At 36.9% G+C, this 19,835-nt stretch overlaps 1 protein-coding gene and 1 pseudogene across 1 annotated transcript; both read right to left on the reverse strand.

Annotated features, from left to right (window-relative positions):
- Positions 1-7: 7 nt before the first annotated feature.
- On the reverse strand, positions 8-3,639 carry LOC116138658 (annotated as a pseudogene).
- A 3,169-nt stretch (positions 3,640-6,808) lies between these two features.
- Positions 6,809-7,372, reverse strand: LOC116138659 (uncharacterized mitochondrial protein AtMg00810-like). The gene has a single exon (XM_031424353.1). It carries the CDS (start codon positions 7,370-7,372, stop codon positions 6,809-6,811), a length of 564 nt encoding a protein of 187 aa, XP_031280213.1.
- Between the last annotated feature and the right edge of the window lie 12,463 nt (positions 7,373-19,835).

Here is a 19,835-nt window from a genome sequence, read left to right on the forward strand (position 1 = left end):
AATTCACTTTTGAGGTTAATACTCTAGATTAAAAGTTTAATTTTACTAAGCTGTTCTCTACATCTTTATTAACCTTGCAGAAATTCTACATTTCATTTCTCTCTTCTTAGAGTTGCATAAATATGATTTAATCCAATTTTATTATGATTATCACAGAGAGTACTATCTTTTAAGTGACGCCGTAGGCATGAATCTTTTAAACCTTCTTTTGAGGAAGAATGTAAGAGTAGAGCCTACCAATGGCCAAGTTGTTGAGACAGCGAGCAACACTAGCAACCAGATTGAAATCCTGCTGTGTCGTGAAAGCTGATCAATGTGTCTCCTCATCGGAACAATTAAATCATCAGCATCAGCATTTTGTTGCGATTGTGATATGAGGTTATTCTCGTGAAGCGTTTTCCCCGCAACCTTATCATCATTTTCTGTTTCTAAAGAAACATCATCGTGATCTTTATTAAGTTGAGCAACAGACTCATTTGGTGCGTCTTCTACTACATCGTTAATTGCCACAGTGCCTGCAGCGGCAACCATTCCATCTTCAACAACATTCACATAAGGCCCCTGGTCGATCAAAGATTTCGATGGAGCAGGCACTGTAGACTCCTGAACCTGCCACGAAAAAACCTGGGTCATAATTTGCCAGAAACTAACAATGAAAAGTGGATGAGAAAATCCCTTTATCATGTTGCTAAGTTGCAATATAATCCTATAAACTTCTCTCTATATAAGTACTATGTTTCTTAGATGCAGTGGTTATGTGTGTTTTATGTCGACAATTTTGCACCTTCTTTGCTCTGGTTACTAATGGAGACGACTGTAAGACACCAAGAAATTCATCCACGGCTCTCACCCACCTTGCAAAGAAACACAGATCATGTTAAAATTGAGGCCAAAGAACACCTTTGTGTAATAAGCTATGCGAATCTGACAAAATTGTTACTACCAGCTTCTCTCATGTAAGCTCCGCATAAAATCTAATGTGTAATTAATAAACTCATGTGGTAAGTGATGGCATTATGAAAGACGGCCCATCACTTAAGATGAGAAATCGTAATATTACATGGTATCTATAGTATTACTCTATTAATATGCCTTATAAAGAATGCTGTAAGTAAAACATGTAAGATGCCTAATTCTAGAAATCTCAATATGCGAGCTTCAATATGCAGTTTAATCAGTGATAAAATTATTTCAACTCATCCTATGCTAACATAATTAATTCCAAAATTGAAAATTAACCAATCTATGATGAAGTGTAAATTTCATTGACTTGACATAATTGGGTCTAATTATTGTGAACCCCAGGATTTGAAAATAGTTTTGACAAATTTTAAGAAACCTTAAGGAAGGTTCTAACAAATTTTAGAGGATGTTTATGATGATTTTCAAAAAATTATAGTCGGATTCATTTTCCCCTATTTCTCTTTTCGAAAAATAAGGTTATCAGACATGCTCAGATGAAAAAAGCATGAATTACCACAGGCTTCTTGCATTTATCCCTTAATAAATAGCTAGGTGTCCTCCACGTTGCGTGGTAGCAAGGATAACCTTTTCATTTGCTCTACAGGAAGTCAAACAGGCTACCTTCTGACAGAATAATATAACTGCCTCGTTCCCCCTTTTGCCGTCACATAGTAACAGAACTTTTTACCAATTTTCACAACGCTTTTAAGTGAATATTAGAACTAGGTTTTGTTTCTAAACTGATATCATCCATGGCCCATAACCTCACACCATGGATCCAGTGAATGCAATCAAAGTAAAACTATTATAAAACGATAACCATCTACACTTACCAAAACAGTAACCGTTAACACTTACCCCAAAAATGAATGAGAAACCAGGCCTGCTTCATATATATTAAAATTATTTCCTTTTTTCAAAATAAAAAAATATCACCAAAATTTGGTAAATGTTATAGCAAACTTTGTTTCTACATGAAATAACTCTGTGGTCAACAAAAAATACCATGGCTTCAAGAGAACGCAAAAAACGAATGGAAAATTATAACAAAAGAAATTGTTCGATCATATGATACTAGGACTTGCCTGCATTCATCACATGGAATAGCTTCCCTGGTACAGACCGGATCATCCAAGGCACTAACGCAGAGGAGAGGCACTGATACATTTCTCACATAACTAGCACTACTTGAATGCCTGTAATAGGAATCCAGTCTGCGGAAAAAAAAAAATTCTTTAATTACTCAGGTCAACAAGACGAAGATTGTTGAACATATTCAGACATACTCCAATGCAGTACAAATTATCCAGTCTTGGAAACAATATCGTCTTTTATTTAATCAGTGGGTTATGAATATTATCAACATTTTTACCTCAAATTTTCCAAGAACACGAGTGGCATGGTCGTCAAAGTCCCGAACAGAACATGACTGTCAAGGCAAAAGGAGAAATAAACAAAATAAATTTTATAGGAGGAACAAGTCTTAGAGTCATATCAACCAGAGCTGTAAGATGATTTGATCCTATTGTCTTAAAAGAAAAATCGGCAACATTAACAGAAAGAATAGCCATAATGCCATAATGATGGATTGGATTAACTATTGAGACTTTGAATATATTTAAAGGCTTAAAAAAGGAAATAGTTCTTTTCTAACCACAGAGTAGGGTAGGTTAAACAACTTCAATTTCCATAGATAACAAGAAAAAATTGTCCTACAGGACAATGGTCAGTATTCACTCTGAATTTCTTAATCTTTCACAGTACACTTTTCCAGAATACATCAACTGATGAAGTTGATATGGTAAAAATCACAAGACAGTGAAATGATAATGCACTGCAATGAATTATAACATACTACAGGGTCAAATAGGAAATGAAGAGATTAATAACAGATCTCCTTGAAGGTCGTTTAGGCTTCCATACTGTCCTTAGTTATAAAGAGAATAACAGCATATACAAAAATCAAAGTATCTGATAATACAAGTATACGTAATTTAATGCTGAGATCATTCAATTTTCCATCAAGTTTAAAGCCATCAATAGCTGCTGGGTAGTAGAAAATTTCATTTACTTACTTTTTTTTGTTTATTTTTCCTTTTTTGGATGTCAAGAGGGGCCTACGCTGTAAATATATACTTACAGGCTTCTGGGTTTGAAAAACAGATCTTCCTGGCATTTCCCGCTTATGCTATGTTGATGAGGTCACCACCAGGCTAAGTGGCCATTTCATTCCTGTAACTTATATCATTTACATTTATGCAATCTACTTATGATGAATTACTCACTATTCACTCATTTATCCAACAAAATAAGTTTAAAGATTATTTGAAAAAGAAAAGGATTTAATTACTTTTTTAAAGTTATCCCAATTAGCAAGACGAGTCAAGATAGATTGATGCCTACAGAAGGAAAAAAAAAGAAGTTTATGATTAGTTGAAAGTTAAGAATAATGTGAACCCGAGTTGTAGAAGTAATTGAGCATTTTTTCCAAAGAGAATTTTATCAAAAAATCATCACCATCACATAAAACCTACTTTAAGCTTCGCATAAGAAGGTCACACATACATACAATTGTGCATAACCTTGTAGGCCAATAGCTAATACTCTGTTATAAAATTTCTGCACAAACTTGCGGTTAATGAACCTGTCACATATCTGCATAGAAGCCAAAGCCATAAACGACTTTCAATAAGATAGCAATTGTAATAATTAGCAAATCCTACAGGACTCTAACTTTAATTTGCTAGTACTAAAGAAACTTGGCGACTACTAACACGCCACTTCAATGTTGAGACTCATAAAAACTTAAGAACATTAATGAACACTTTAATTGCTTCAATGAACGACTTTCATTAATGAACAGAAGCGGTTGTCATGATATTACAGTAAATCTCTCTGAGTCTAAATGATTTAGAAATTATTACCTAACTAGGTTTCTTTGCATCTGGAGAAATACAAGGTCAGTCTGATTCAGGGGCGGATCCAGCCCACTTTTGGCCCACCCTCAATTTTTTTTTTTTAAATATTAATATATATAATTTTTGGATTTTGGCCCACCCTAACAAAAATATTAATGGACAAAAATTGCTTCTATAATGCCGCCAAGGAGGTGGCCTTAGTGTTCATGAAAGATATAGTGAAGCTTCAAGTTTTTCCTCAGTCCATCAATTTCGACAGGGACAAACTTTTCATGAGTCAATTTTAGCAAGAGATTTTCAGGGTATCCGGGACAGCTTTGAAATTTAGCTCAGCTTACCACCCTCAAACGGATGGTCAAACCGAAGTGGTGAATAGATGCTTAGAGACATACCTTTGCTGTTTCTGCAACTCACAGGCCCGTCAATGCTCACAGCCCCGTCAATGGCCGAACTAGTTATCATGGGCTGAATTTTGGTACAACACGACGTATCATAGGTCCACCAAGATGACACCTTTCAAAGCCTTGTACGGTCGTGAACCTCCGATTCTCCTTAAGTTCACCGATTACCCCTCTCAAGTCGACGAAGTAAACCACCAGATCCTTGAGCGAAATGCCATCCTTCAAGACCTCAAACACAACATGGAGGTGGCCCAAGTTCACATGAAAGAACAAGCAGACTGCCATCGAAGGGATATCCAGTTTTCCCCAGGAGATTATGTGTATCTTCGGCTTCAGCCCTACAAATTTAAATCTCTGGCCACACGATTGAATGAAAAACCGAGTCCTAGGTTTTATGGCCCTTTTCGAGTCTTGGAGAAAATTGGTCAGGTGGCATACAAGCTAGAACTGCCCACAACAACCCATATTCACCCAGTTTTTCACGTATCCCAATTGAAGCACAGCCTGCATTGCTCAATTCCCGTGCAACCTCTGCCTTCTTGTCTCACGGATGACCTAGAACTTCAAGTTCAGCCGGTGAAAGTGTTGGATGTGCGGACTCTACTGGATGGTTCCACAGAGGTTCTCATCCGATGGCACGATCTGCCTACTTTCGATGCCACCTGGGAGTGTCTTGATGTCCTCAGCAGCCAATTTCCTCAATTCCACCTTGAGGACAAGGTGGCACNAATGCCGCCAAGGAGGTGGCCTTAGTGTTCATGAAAGATATAGTGAAGCTTCACGGTTTTCCTCAGTCCATCATTTTTGACAGGGACAGACTTTTCATGAGTCAATTTTGGCAAGAGATTTTTAAGGTATCCGAGACAGCTTTGAAATTTAGCTCAGCTTACCACCCTCAAACGGATGGCCAAACCGAAGTGGTGAATAGATGCTTAGAGACATACCTTCACTGTTTCTGCAGCTCACAGCCCCGTCAATGGCCAAACTGGTTATCCTGGGCAGAATTTTGGTACAACACGACGTATCATACGTCCACCCCCTCTAACTCCCTTAAGTTCACCGATTACCCCTCTCAAGTCGACGAAGTAAACCACCAGATCCGTGAGCGAAATCCCATCCTCCAAGACCTCAAGCACAACCTGGAGGTGGCCCAAGTTCACATGAAAGAACAAGCAGACCGCCATCGAAGGGATATCCAGTTTTCGCCTGGAGATTATGTGTATCTTCGGCTTCAGCCTACAAATTTAAATCTCTGGCCACACGATTGAATGAAAAACTGAGTCCTAGGTTTTATGGCCCTTTTCGAGTCCTGGAGAAAATTGGTCAGGTGGCATACAAGCTAGAACTGCCCACAATAGCCCATATTCACCCAGTTTTTCACGTATCCCAATTGAAGCACAGCTTGCATAGCTCAGTTCCCGTGCAACCTATTCCTTCTTGTCTCACGGATGACCTAGAACTTCAAGTTCAGCCGGCGGAAGTGTTGGATGCGCGGACTCTTCTGGATGGTTCCACAGAGGTTCTCATCCGATGGCACAATCTGCCTACTTTCGATGCCACCTAGGAGCGTCTTGATGTCCTCAGCAGCCAATTTCCTCAATTCCACCTTGAGGACAAGGTGGCACTTCAAGAGGGGGGGGGGGGATGAGGGATTGGAGCTATTGTTAGACCTCCTACACACAAGGTCTATAAATCCAAGGGTAGGGGAAGGAATACGAGTGAGGGTACGTTGATAGTGAGTTTGTTAAGGGGTGGTGAGGTGTGCAATGAGGGTTGTTAGAGCTTGGTGAGGTTGTTATGAGAATGGACACGTGGCTGTCAATTAGTTACAGAATAGAATAATTAGCTTATAAAAGGGAGAGAGGGTGGGAGGTAGGATATCAAGAAATATATTCATAAGACTAATTGGGAGGTCCCCAGCTCCTCGAATTGTTGGGAATTTGTCTGTTATTTCAATTGTTCCTATTTTATGATCACTCAATACTAATTAATTCAATCTGCTATTTCCTATATTTTGTGCATGTTCTTTGCTCTGTGTGTGGTGTGTTGTTGTGATTCACTGATTTGCAGGAGAGTTCCAACAGATTTATACAAGTTTAGGATAAACTAAAAAAAGAAAGAAATAAAAAATCCCTTATTTTAATACAAGAATCAAGGCTGAAGATCCCTGATTTTCATACTAGAATCAAGGTTGAACACCAGCTGTAGTTACACAACTGTAAATTAGATTATGATTTTCTACACTCCCCCTCAAGTTGGGTTATAGAAATCAGTCATACCCAGCTTGGATCTCAAATCTTCAAAACTCATTCTAGGAAGAGCCTTAGTGACGATGTCGACTGTCTGGAAAGTAGTTAGAGTGTAAACCATTGAGATAATTCCTTCTTCTATCTTCTCCTTAATAAAATGTCGATCGATTTCCACATGTTTTGTTCGATCGTGATGGACTGGGTTCTTTGCAATGCTTATGGCAGCTTGATTATCATAGAACATCTTCATAGGATCTTCTAACTGAATTTGCAGTTCCTATAAAAGTCTTCTTAACCAAATTCCTTCACAGATTCCTTGTGCCACAGCTCTAAATTCTGCTTTTGCACTGCTTCTTGCTACCACTAGTTGTTTCTTGCTACGCAAGGTAACCAAGTTTCCCCACACAAATGTGTAATACCCTGAAGTTGATCTTCGGTCAGTTATGGAACTAGCCCAATTAGCGTGGGTAAATATCTCCACATCTTTTTTTTGTGTTTTCTTGAAATACAATCCCCTTCCTAGAGTCATTTTTAGATATCTTAAAATCCGATAAACAGCTTCCATGTGTTCCTCAGTTGGATTATTCATGAATTGACTAACCATGCTGACAGAAAAACTGATATCAGACCTAGTGTGAGAAAGATAGATAAGTTTTCCAATAAGTCTTTGATATCTTCCTTTGTCAACTGGAGCACTTCCTTCTGCAACTCCCACCTTTATAGTATAGTACATAGGTGTATCAGCAGGTTTACAGCCAAACATGCCAGTTTCCTTCAATAAATTAATGACATATTTTTGTTGCGAGACAACAATTCCCTTTTTTGATCGAGCAATTTCCATTCCGAGGAAGTATTTAAGATTTCCAAAGTCTTTGATTTCGAACTCCTTAGCAAGGAATTTCTTGAGATTACTTATTTCCTCCTCATGATCTACTGTCAAAATTAGGGGTGAGCGGTTCCGGGTACCCTGCATTTTTCGGGGGAACTGGAACTGGAACCGGAATCGCATAGTGCAGGTTCCCAAAAAAAGGAACTAGAACCAGAACCAGAACTGCACAGTGCAGGCTCTTAAATTCAAGGAACCGGAACCTAAAATGCAGGTTCCGGTTCCTTTCCCGGGTACCCTATAAAAAATCAATTACCCCTTATTCGTTTAAAAAATGACAAAAATACCTTAAAAGTTTATAAATGCACCCCTAACAAAATTTGATTACTCATTCATTTGTGCCCAATGTAACTCATAAATCCTCTAATCTCTAGGTAACACTTGAATTCAATCAATTCATCACAATTCACATAAAATTTCTCAATCAAAACCAAGACACAAATAATTATTCATCTGTAAATTGTTAATTTAATGTTATAAATTGTTAATGTTTATAATGTAATATCATAATATTGTAATTAATTAAGTAATTATTTAATGATAATGTAATGTTATAATTAATTAAGTAATCATACTATATATGTATAGTATAATGTTATAATTAATTAAATTTCTAATTATTTAATTAAATATTTTACTAATGTTTATAATTTAATATTATAATTAATTAAGTAATCATACTATAAATTTATAATGTAATGTTACAATTAATTAGATTTTTTAACCATTTAATTAATGTACTAATGACTAATGTAGTAAATTAATAATGTTTATAACACTATAAGAAAAATGCCTTTCGGTGTCTAGCAAAATTAGACGAAGAAAGTAACATTTAGACACTAAGCCATTTTTCGCGTCTAAATTTCGTAGTCGCCCCTTAGTTGCAGTATCGCTGTCGTAGATTGTTTGCGCGTCTAAATTTTTGTTTAGACGGGGAAATATTTTTTTAGGGACTAGCAAATTAGTCGCTAAATGCTGGTCAAAATAGTGCCCCAGCTTAGACGCTAATAGTTCAAGGATAATTTGGTAAAATTTTATAGCGACTAATCAATTAGTTGCAAAATGTACCTTTTAGTGTCTAATAATTTGTCGCGAATGTCACAAAAATTAGACGCCAACGGTGTAAGGGTAATTTTGTAACAGGTTTTCGCAACTATTTTATTAGTCGACAAATGTATCTTTGGTGACCCAAATTTAGTAGTTAATTGTAATACTTTTAGACGCTGAATGTAGAATCCGAACGGTTTTCGCGACTATTTTATTAGTGGCTGAATGTATCTTTTGGTGACCAAAATTTAGTAGTTAATTATAGTTATTTTAGACACTGAATGTGGAATCCAATAGGTTTTCGCGACTATTTTATTAGTGGCCGAATGTATCTTTTGGTGACCAAAATTTAGTAGTTAATTATAGTCATTTTAGATGCTGAATGTGGAATCCAATAGGTTTTCGTGACTATTTTATTAGTGGCCGAATGTATCTTTTGTTGACCAAAATTTAGTGGTTAATTATAGTCATTTTAGACGCTGAATGTGGAATCCAATAAGTTTTCGCGACTATTTTTTTGACGCTGAATGTGGAAGCAATTATACTAAATTACTTTTTGCTACTAAAACATTAGTTGCAGAATGTGTTTTTTTAGAGCATTTCATATTGACCTTCAGCGAAATGCAATTATGCTAAATTACTTTTTGCTACTAAAAAATTAGTTGCAGAATGTGTTTTTTTTTTTTAAAGCATTTCGTATTGACCTACATTATACATTCAATATCAACAAAATAATTGACACAATATAAAAATCTGATCACTAAATCAAATATCATATTTTCATACATACATACATACATACATACATACATATATGTATATTTATATAGATAGTCCAATACGATGGATTATTGCATGGATGAGCAATAAAAATTCAAAATGCACTATCACATGTGATAACAAAAAAAAAAAAAAAAAAAACAGCATGCACCCACATTTTCCCCACTACTTATCTATCGTGCATAGCTAACAAAAAAATGCCCACCCTATGTGCACCATCTAACATTATATGCAAACATCCTAAAAGATGGTTCTACCCCCATGTCAAAATACTACTGCCCATACAACAAAAAAATAACCATCAATACCGTTAGCATGTCAAGTGTCACCAGTTGCGGTTTTTGAAATAGCGTAGCTGATGAGGACGATGTATCAGTTGGAGATGGCAATGGTGTGCGAGTTGGAGCTTTACATATGATGTAGTTCAAGGGCTATAGTTAACTGCTTCATCATCTCCAACAAGACAAATTGTGGTGTTCAAGGCTTTTATTTTCTCTTTCTGTTGATCAAATAAGATGAGCTGCTCCTCCAACTCTTGTTGTTGCACATGCACCTAACTGCTTCTGCTGCAGTTGATTGATGCTAGTCTAGAAAATGCAAAATTCTGGTTAAATCCAGAAGCTTTACCCAGAACTTCTCACATTTTCAACTTCTGTTTTTTTATCCCCTGCTTGTTTTTCATCTTACAGCTCTATCATTTTTTCCTACCATCAATTGAAGCATAATCAAAAGTAACCAACAAACGTAATATAGAACATAAAAGAATAATGCCGCCACAAACAAAAATAAATTGTGGAGTGATGAGAACAAGTATCTAAACATTATCAATCTAATACTAAAAGACAAATTCTGAGATAAACTTTTATATTGAAATGTGGATGTCTACATCTGAGAATTTTCTTATACAACATAAAGCAATAGATTTACAGTACATATCCATGCATAAACATGCTAAGTAATTGGAAAGATAAGGGCTGTTGCATTTTGTAAATATCATAAAGTGATGTGGCAAGGCTGCTATGGTGATACGGAATGGAAGTTGATTAGTTCAGTATTACTCATCAAGAAGTATAAATTTGTACATATGCATTTCCCATTTTCAAAGTGTTTTATTCCAAGAGGCAAAACAAAGCATGGTTCTCTGCCATTGCTAGCAGAAATCCCAAGGACATACACTACCCCACTGTAAAAACTCCACTAACTTACATGATCTTTAGCAATCATGAAGCTGAATGTTCGAAAATAACAGATATTCCAAGTGTACAACTCCAGTTAGTAAATACGCGTTTTACGGATTATATGGCCAGCCGTATAATTCGCGTATAAAACGTGTATTTACGTATTTATAAAGGACTGTCGAATTATTCGCGAATTATTGGAGTATCCGTATAATTCGCGAATAATTCACGAATTATTCGCGAATTTAAAAAAAAAAATAATAATAATTGAAACGACGTCGTTTTAAAAGGGGGGAATAAAAAAACTAACCCGCCCAAAGAATCACTTCCCGCCATTCCCCCACACCTGACACCTTTACATTTTAAACTCAAAGTAATATGTAAAGTTCACGTTTTCACCTACCTCTTTGTATTCATTTTGTGATGAATAATTTTCTTGAATTAAATAGTAATTTGCTTAATTATGATATTGAGTCAAAACCATTTATATTTTAAATTATTTCCATGCTATCTAAAAATTAGATTGGATTAATGAAATTAAAATAATATTATTATGAAAAAAAAAAACTATCATATATATAGGTATAAAATAATAGTTAGACTATTGTAACACTAATCTTTATATAGAGTGAGACAAAATTTTAGTTTTGATTTAAATAATTTAATGGATTAAAGAAAGTTAAAATTGGTTGGATTTAATATCAAACTTATCAAGTTTTAATAGTAAAGGTCATGGCTAAATATTGTGTTTGAGTCTGGAGACTATAATTTAAATATAAGTTAATATTATATATTTGTGTTATTGGTTAATTGAATACTTTACATTTGAAATACTATATGATTTTAGTCAAGTAATCCATAAAAGTATTAAAACTAGATTGATATGGCGTATTTTTCAAAACGTATTATTGACAATGCACCGTATTAACCGTATATACCCGTACCGATTTTTTCCGTACTGAATTTTATGGCCGATTTTTATAAAAGTATTTTTCACTGTTTGCCGTATTATACTCGTAAAATTCCCTACCCTTTTTTTGCCGTACCCGTATTACTAACTAGGTACAAATCTGGAAAGGTGCCCAAAGAGAAGAATGAACTACCTCTCATTTAAATAGATTATGATCATTGAAGTGCACACTAATGCCAGCACAAAGATAGTGTAGTGAAAAAATCATTTCAGAAGATGATGTGCACAATTTAAATCATTTTGATTTAGGTGGTTTCAGTCAAGCTGAATCTCAATTCCATTGAGGAAGACTTCACACACAAATAAAAAAAAAAAAAAAAAAAAAATCTAATTCATCCATCCAAGTTAACGATACGACATTTAGATTATAAATTTAGACAATAATAATCTAGATCATAAAATCCTCAGTAGAATCAGACCTCCATTAGGTGATATTTTAAAGTTATATTTACTAATCAATTAACAACATGCTAACATAAATAAAATCAATCCAGAAAATAAAAATGCTCTTAAAGGCTCCAAAATTGCACCTTTAGTTATAGCATGTCCTTAGGATGGATGACAACTGACGCAAAAATGCTTTGAAGAAACTTTGAATATCTACATAAACCATGAAAAAAGTTTTTCCTACTAGAAGAAACTCAACTTTCGCTTTAAAAATACAACTGTTAAGTTCAATCAAGAGAAACAATATAACACAAGTTAAATTTCAGCTTATCCTGCAATGTTTGTAACATATCAATGCAAACCACAACAAAGTTATAAAAGTTTGGTAACACTGACGAAAACTAAATGTCAATATCAAACAAATGCACAAGCAGCAACATAATTAAGGTCAAAAGATGACAGAGAAATGCAATGTTTGTAACATATCAATAGCAAACCACAGCAAACTGTTAAGTTCAATCAAGAGAAACAATATAACACAAGTTAAATTTCAGCCTTATCCTGCAATGTTTGTAACATATCAATAGCAAACCACAACAAAGTTATAAAAGTTTGGTAACACTTAGGAAAACTAAATGCCAATATCAAACAAATACACAAGCAGCAACATAATTACAGGTCAAAAGATGACAGAGATATGTTTGTAACATATCTTGAATTTCATCAAGATTCTTATTTAGGCCTAATAAGAATTTGTATATTCATTTCTTTGCCACAATCTTTTTGAATCTTGCTGCATCAGCACTATAGTTCCACTCGTGGGTCTCATGTAAGTCAAGCCGCTGCCAATAGTGATTGAGACGGCTGTAGTACTGAGTGACTGGTAAATCCCCTTGATGCAAATCATGAAGTATTCCTTCTATCTAAAAGGATTCTGCAGTATCTTCTTTATCTAAGTATGTTTGCTTGGCTACTTCCCAGATTTCTTAAGCAGTTTCGTAGAGCAAGAAATCATCCCCAATATCGGTATTCATGGAGTTGATCAGCCATGACATAACTATGCTGTTTTCTGCCTTCCACCTTTTGAACATCGGAGCATCCTCAGCTGGTTGAACTGCTGTTCCAGTAAGATAATCATCCTTTCCTCGGCCTCTTACAAACATCATCACTGAATTAGACCATTGGATGTAGTTTTTTCCATTCAGTTTGTGCCTTGTAATGGGAAAACCTGAGCCATTGGATCCACCATGACTGCTGGACTCAAAAACTTCATGGTTGCTGTTTGAACCAGTAATTCTTTGACCAGTTGTGACTTCAGAGATGTTCTCGCTAGTTGCTTCTTTATCAATTGCCATTCCGTATTTTGTCATGGCAGATTGAAAGAATGGTATTTAGGCTGAGAGAAGAGCTTTCAATAGGTTGAGAGAGGTTTCAGTAGGAACAATTGAGACAAGAGATGGCAGAGAGGTTTCAGCAACCTGGCTTTGATACCATGTAGATTTTTCAGAGAACAACAATGCTTTATTCTGTGATGATTATGGCCGGAAACAGACCAGCTATTTATACAAGTTTAGGACAAACTAAAAAAAAAAAAGAAATAAAAAATCCCTGATTTTAATACAAGAATCAAGGCTGAAGATCCCTGATTTTCATATTAGAATCAATGCTGAACACCAGCTCTAGTTACACAGCTGTAAATTAGATTCTGATTTTCTACAAAAAGAAACCAATTACTCACTACAGCTCACCTCTGTTCGAACAAAGGATATGAAGAAAACACTAAACATGATGCATGAATTACGTATATTGTTCAAATTATTTGTATATAACTAAATAAAGTATAAACAAAAGAGTGACAATACTATCAATATATCAAAAGACAAAACTGTTAATGTTTAAGATCACTTCAGAATCAAATTCAACTAAAAGTATGTAATCTCAATCATGGGGATATCATGAATAATAACCATCAGAATACAGCCAATCCAACGCAATCGTTCCGCCATCAACAGTCCGAAACAGCTGTCTGATCATAAAAACAAAACCCAAAATAAGAATAAAATACTAATATTCCACGCAATAAACTCATACTGTATGAGCACTTCCACTTTGACTCACTACACCATCTCAACGATGGAATGTGCTTCAGCTTGAAACATCCACAGCACATAAAATCCGATAGCCAGTTCCATTATTGAAGTGATTTTAAATGTCCAAAAACTCACTTTCAAATTTTCAAGAATGTAATTACTCTAAACATGCTCTAAGTAGCAGGACAATTCATTGCATTTGCATTGAAATAAAATTCTATAAAATTAACTTTCCTATACAAATAAAAATGTCCTAAAAATACCCACCTCTTGTGGCCTGTTGTGGCCTGATGGAGTGAAAATGGGTAGAGGAGTTAAAAGACCAAGGGGTCTTAGGTTCAAGTAGTAGTAAGGGCAAGGGGTGGCCACCAATTACCATACACACCCAACCCCCCCCCCCCCCCCCCCCAAAAAAATAAAATAAAAGGTCCTAAAATCAACAAAATTGAGGTATATAAGACATTGGAAATCGAAACAAAATTAATCTAAAAACTTTTGATACTAACCGTTTATAAGTCACATCCGGGGCCCTCCCACAAAAAAGTACCTGAACAAATCCAAAAATAAAAATAAAAAAGTCACTACAATACCATCTCAAATTGCTCCGCAAGAACACTGCCCGAATGCATAATTTGTTATATAACACATTAAATTTTGGACAGCATTACAATGCTAGCACGGTAACGTTACCGAACTTAATCCACCCAAGTGCCGAAATTTTTTTAAAACGTAAAAAGAAAAGCTAATGTTTTGTTCGATACATAGCTTTAAGTTTTTCCAAGCTTTTGCTACGGTGAGACTCCGGTAAAGTGGCAATTTTTGTTTTTCATTATCTCTTTGTTAGAAGTAAATTGCCACTGAAAATCCAGAGATGCGTTGAACCGGTAACATTACCGTGCCAGCACTGAAGTGTCCCCCATTTTTCCTTGTTACTGGTAAGTATTAAAACACGAGAATTGTAAAGTCGTAACTAGCAAGTTAAAACTCGTATAGGATTTACTCCAGTGACGTTACAATAATAAAATCATTTCAGTTATTTTTACAACTGTTGCATCAAGTAAGAAAGCAAGGGGGGAGGAAACGGGACCTGCCGCCGAGGACGCTGCACGTGGCAGCAAGCTATTGGCAGAGGGGAGAGGAGGAGTTGAAGATGAGGTTCACAGGATCACCTCTGCAGGCGGTGAAGAAGTCTTGGAGGAAATGAATCTCGAGCAAGTTGTAGAGAAGAACGAGGAGGAGGAGGAGGAGGAGGAGAGAGGAGGAGGAAGTGGGAGAGGGGAACGAAGGATAGCACGTAGAGGGAGAGCGAGAGTGAAGCGTCGGAGTCCATGAGAGAGTTATGACGAAGGAGGGCGGAGGAAGCGAGAGAAGTTTGGTGAATGGTTTGGTTGGTTGGATTTTGTGAAGCATGTTGTAATGATACAGGCTTAATGCATGCACCCCTGGATTATGATAAAGTAACTCCAATACCCCTGATATTTCTGAAATAACAAAATAAATTGTTAGTGAACCATTAACATTTACACAGTAAATATTACCAAATTGCTCCTATGTCATATATTTTAACGTCTAAAATTTAATATTGAAGGATTTTTGTTATTTTTAAAACTTCAGGAAAATTTTATTATTTTATCATAAAAATTAGGCCAAACGACATACACATACCCAAGGTTTGGAGAAACGACGACTGGTACCCAAAAAGTTTCAAAAAGACAAATTGGTACCTTTTGTTAATGAAAAGACTAAAATACCCTTAAAATTTGATATTTTAGTTTTGTAAATATTTTAAAAACCCCCTAGGTTTGATAATATAACTAAATACCCCAATACATAAAATTTTTGTAAAATGACAAAAACACCCCCACCACCGGCCGTGCCAGATTCTGGCCACCACCTCCGGAATCTGTCGGAAAGTTGTGTTACACCACAGATTGGTCGGATCTGGTGGGTAAGGCGTTGATATGACCTTTTCCGGCCAGATCCACAGTGGATCTGGCCGGAAATGGCCAGATCTGACGTGAAAAGGCCAGATCTGGCCGGAAAAGGCCAGATTTGGCCGGAAAGTGACGGCCAAAGAAATGGCCGTCGTTGTTTGTCAACGATGGCCAAGATTTTCCGTCGTTGACAGTCAACGATGGCCATTTCTTTGGCCGTCAATTTCCGGCCAGATTTGGCCTTTTCACGTCAGATATGGCCTTTTCCGGCCAGATCCACTATGGATCTGGCCGGAAAAGGCTAGGTCAGTGAATTATCGGTCATTTACGGTGTGACGTAGACCGTTGTGACAGATTCCGGCAACCACCAGCGGTGGCCCCCGGAATCTGGCAAGTATGGGTGGGTGGGGGTGTTTTTGTTAATTTTTAAACCTTTTCTAGGGGTATTTGATGAAATTAATAAACTTAAGGGGTTTAAACGTAATTAAAAAAATAGACTAATATTTCTCAAAGGGCATTCTAGTCTTTTCATTAACAAAAGGTATCAATTTGTCTTTTTGAAACCTTTTGGTACCAGTCTGTCGTTTCTCCAAACCTTGGGTATGTGTATGTTGTTTGGCCAAAAAATTAATGCCATTACCTTGATTTTAATTGGGGGCTACGTTAGCTAAGGGTTTGATTGGTCCCACTATTTAATTAATTCCGTAACTGTTTTAACTGCAGCAAATCTTTAGTGAAGAACTAGGGAATTTGATCTACCCCTGAGAGATTAAGAAGTTCTAAACACACCCAAGATTTTACGAAAATGTTATATACCTCCCTAAATTATCATTTTGCCCCTTTAAAATTAATTTACCCCATTGAGATTATCATTTATTCCCTTAACAAAGTAATTAAAAAAAAAAAAAAAACCCTAATAAGGTATATGTAATACTTTTCAAAAATCATGTGAGTGTTTTACTTCTTCATCTCTCAAGTGAGTAATAAGAACTCGAAGAACAGGATTCTCTTAGGATAATTCAATGGAAATTAATAGAACCAAAAACAATATAAGAGCATTTAAGTTGTTATGCCTGATTCTCGGATGGCCAGATTTGTGTCATGTGTCCCTAAAGTGCGTCAAGGATAGAAGGCCAGGATTTGCCCATGTATCGTCCTAAGCGCGCTTAGCTTCCTTTACAAGATGATTACTGTCTTAAGTATGAGTTAAACTGCCATAAGCATGGCCTACTCTATCATAAGAATGGGGGTTATTGGCCGAGATCCTAATTAGGGGGATTATGCATGCAAGCAATCCCGTAATACCCACTCTCAACCATTATCAGAAGGAATAATAAAATCACAATGGATGTAGGTTTGGTTCTCATGACCATTGAACCACTACAAAATCTCTTGTTCATTACTTTGTTATGTCGCTTTGGCAACCTTGCTGACTATTCGTAGTCACGCGTACATCTTATTCGGTCCCCTCCGGAGCCAGTTGGATATCTCTAGTTAGTATGATTCTCGATATCAACATTTTAGTGCTAGAAGGAGGGTTGTTCCCTAGAATCCACCCCATGAAAGAGATATCTCTCCACACTCACCAACTACAGGTTTAACACAAAAGAGATGGTTCTCACTATAACTTCAAGAAGCCACACAACCGGCCTCAAGGAAGCTTGTCATCAAGAAATCCAATAGGGGGCTTAGACCAGCCACCCAACAACAACTCTATGTTCACCCGTTATCCAAATGACAGAAGCACTAGGAGCGAATACCCAATCCCAACAACGTCTAGGTGATAGACATGTTAAAATCATTAACTATAGTGAAACAAGCCTTGCAGCAGAGCACACTTGAGACATGAGGAGCGTAACCAGAACCCTGGCCACAGGCAAACATTCAAAGCCAACCAACCTCAAGCTAGGAGCTTGAAACTATGGGTTTCGAGTCCACCTCATCTAGGCCAGAAAGTGTACAACGCTCTCAAGTATAGACCAGAGAGAGATATGGGAACGAGAAGCCTATAGACATAATTCCCCCAGTAGGCGGCGAAAAGAAGGTACTGACGGTGAGACAAATAGGCCATCACAAGGCTATTCATCTTGTTAGCAACCAACCCCCACGAATTGGCACAAATGCACAGCGTAAGAGAACCAACCAGGCAGATTATAGTACTTACCACCCCAACAGCCACGATTCATCAACTGGGGTAAGCGCACACCACAGGCTCGTTTACCCGAATGCGAGGTAGGTGGAACAATGATACCATCTAGTCAAGGCACCAATCCACTAGGTGTTAGTGCCAAATCCTCAAGCTAATGACCAGTTGGATCAAGTGCAAAGGATGCTCAATAACCTAAGAAATTAGCAGGATGACTCGACGGTGGGAATCATCGATTCCCCCTTTTCTGAGAAAGTATGGAACACTCCTCTCCCAAGGAACTTTAAAGCACCAAACACCAAGTTCGATTGCAAAGGTGACCCTAGGGATCATCTCAATGCTTTTAATGACTTGATGGAGCTAAACTAGGTCTTAGAGCACGCAAAGTGTCGTTGTTTAGTAGTTACACTAGTCTACAATGTGAAAACATGGTACAAATTCTTGCAGGCAAATTCAACTTAATCATGGCTACAAATTCGTAGTGCTATTTATCCAGCAATTCCAGGTGAGAAGGCGGTTTGCCATGCCTCTAAGCTACCTAGGTAATATCTGCCAAGAGAAGGGTGAAAACTTGACCTCATTTCTCACACGATTCCAAAACAAGCAAAGCAAGGTGGCAGACACACCGGAGGAGTTGATCCAAATGCTACTAATCACCAATATACGATAGTAGACTGACCTATGTAAGGGCTTACAGGCCGAAGATAACATGAGCCTAGCCTAGTTTTTCCAAATGGCCACCAAATACCAACGAGTGGAAAACTCCGTAGCTACCCTAAATGCTAGAGCATCCTCCAGCGACTCTCCCATCAAGATAACGGAGAATCAAAAGGCAAGAAGAGATTTGGGCGAGACCACGGAAGTGGAGATGGGCATAACTTTCCAAAAAAGCATTGTCATAACCACAAGAGGGAGCGAGATAAACATCCCTGTTTTGGTGGATACTGTTGATGCAATTTTCTGCACTAGCTTGAATGCCAGAGGTGAAAGCACACGTTGACTAGGGATACTTAGTTGACTCCCAGGAGAACTAAGCAGGATGGGTGCGTGGTTCCTGGGAACCAGCGAAAGGGGTGCGTATGATGCGGACGAGAGTGGAGTCTTGTGTGGGCGATGTGACAAATAACAGAAAAAGAGAAACAAGCTTTCTAAGTGGTTCGGTCAAGTAATGGAATCAGGCCTACTTCCACCATTTCTTTTATAAGTGAATGAATACAAAGGTTATCTCAGTGAGATGACTACAGCTGATTGACTACTTTTTCTCTGAATTTGTCTACTCTTGAGCTCTTTTACCTCTAGACCCTCCAACCTCTTTTTTGGGATTGTAATCTGGTATTTATAAGAGTCTTTGATGGCGATAGTTAGTGGAAGTCGGCATTAGCAGAATGATTGTCGTCTGCTATGACACCAGTTGAGTAAACAATGAAGATGTTGGTGGAAATGTGATGGAAGCATGTCAAAGAACATGCAATGACAAGTTATGGATGCAAGGAACATAAAACATAAATAAAAGCTTAGTTTAGGATTATACAATCTCCTAGTGCCCTTATCTGATGAAGCCAAGACCCAAAAACTTAAGCCCTTTACACTTTAACACCACCTTAAGTGAAAGAGACAATGGTCGAGTCTTAGAAAGAGAGATTGTGTTTTGGTTCAAGAAAATGAAAAAAAAACTTGTCCAAAAATGCAACTTTATTTCAATTTTATAGTCATGGGCCAATTTTTAATTACCTCTTTTGCTTGGATGGCCTTATAATAATTCTCAATTAAATTGTGCCAACCATTTAGTAATTTGGCCTTTGAATAATCAATATTATTCAAAAGCCCATGTAAACTACACTAGTTTAAATTAACAACCCGTAAGTTGTGTGTAATGAGACGATTCA

This window comes from Pistacia vera, unplaced genomic scaffold (genome assembly GCF_008641045.1).
Source record: "Pistacia vera cultivar Batoury unplaced genomic scaffold, PisVer_v2 Contig343, whole genome shotgun sequence".
NCBI classification, from domain to species: domain Eukaryota; kingdom Viridiplantae; phylum Streptophyta; class Magnoliopsida; order Sapindales; family Anacardiaceae; genus Pistacia; species Pistacia vera.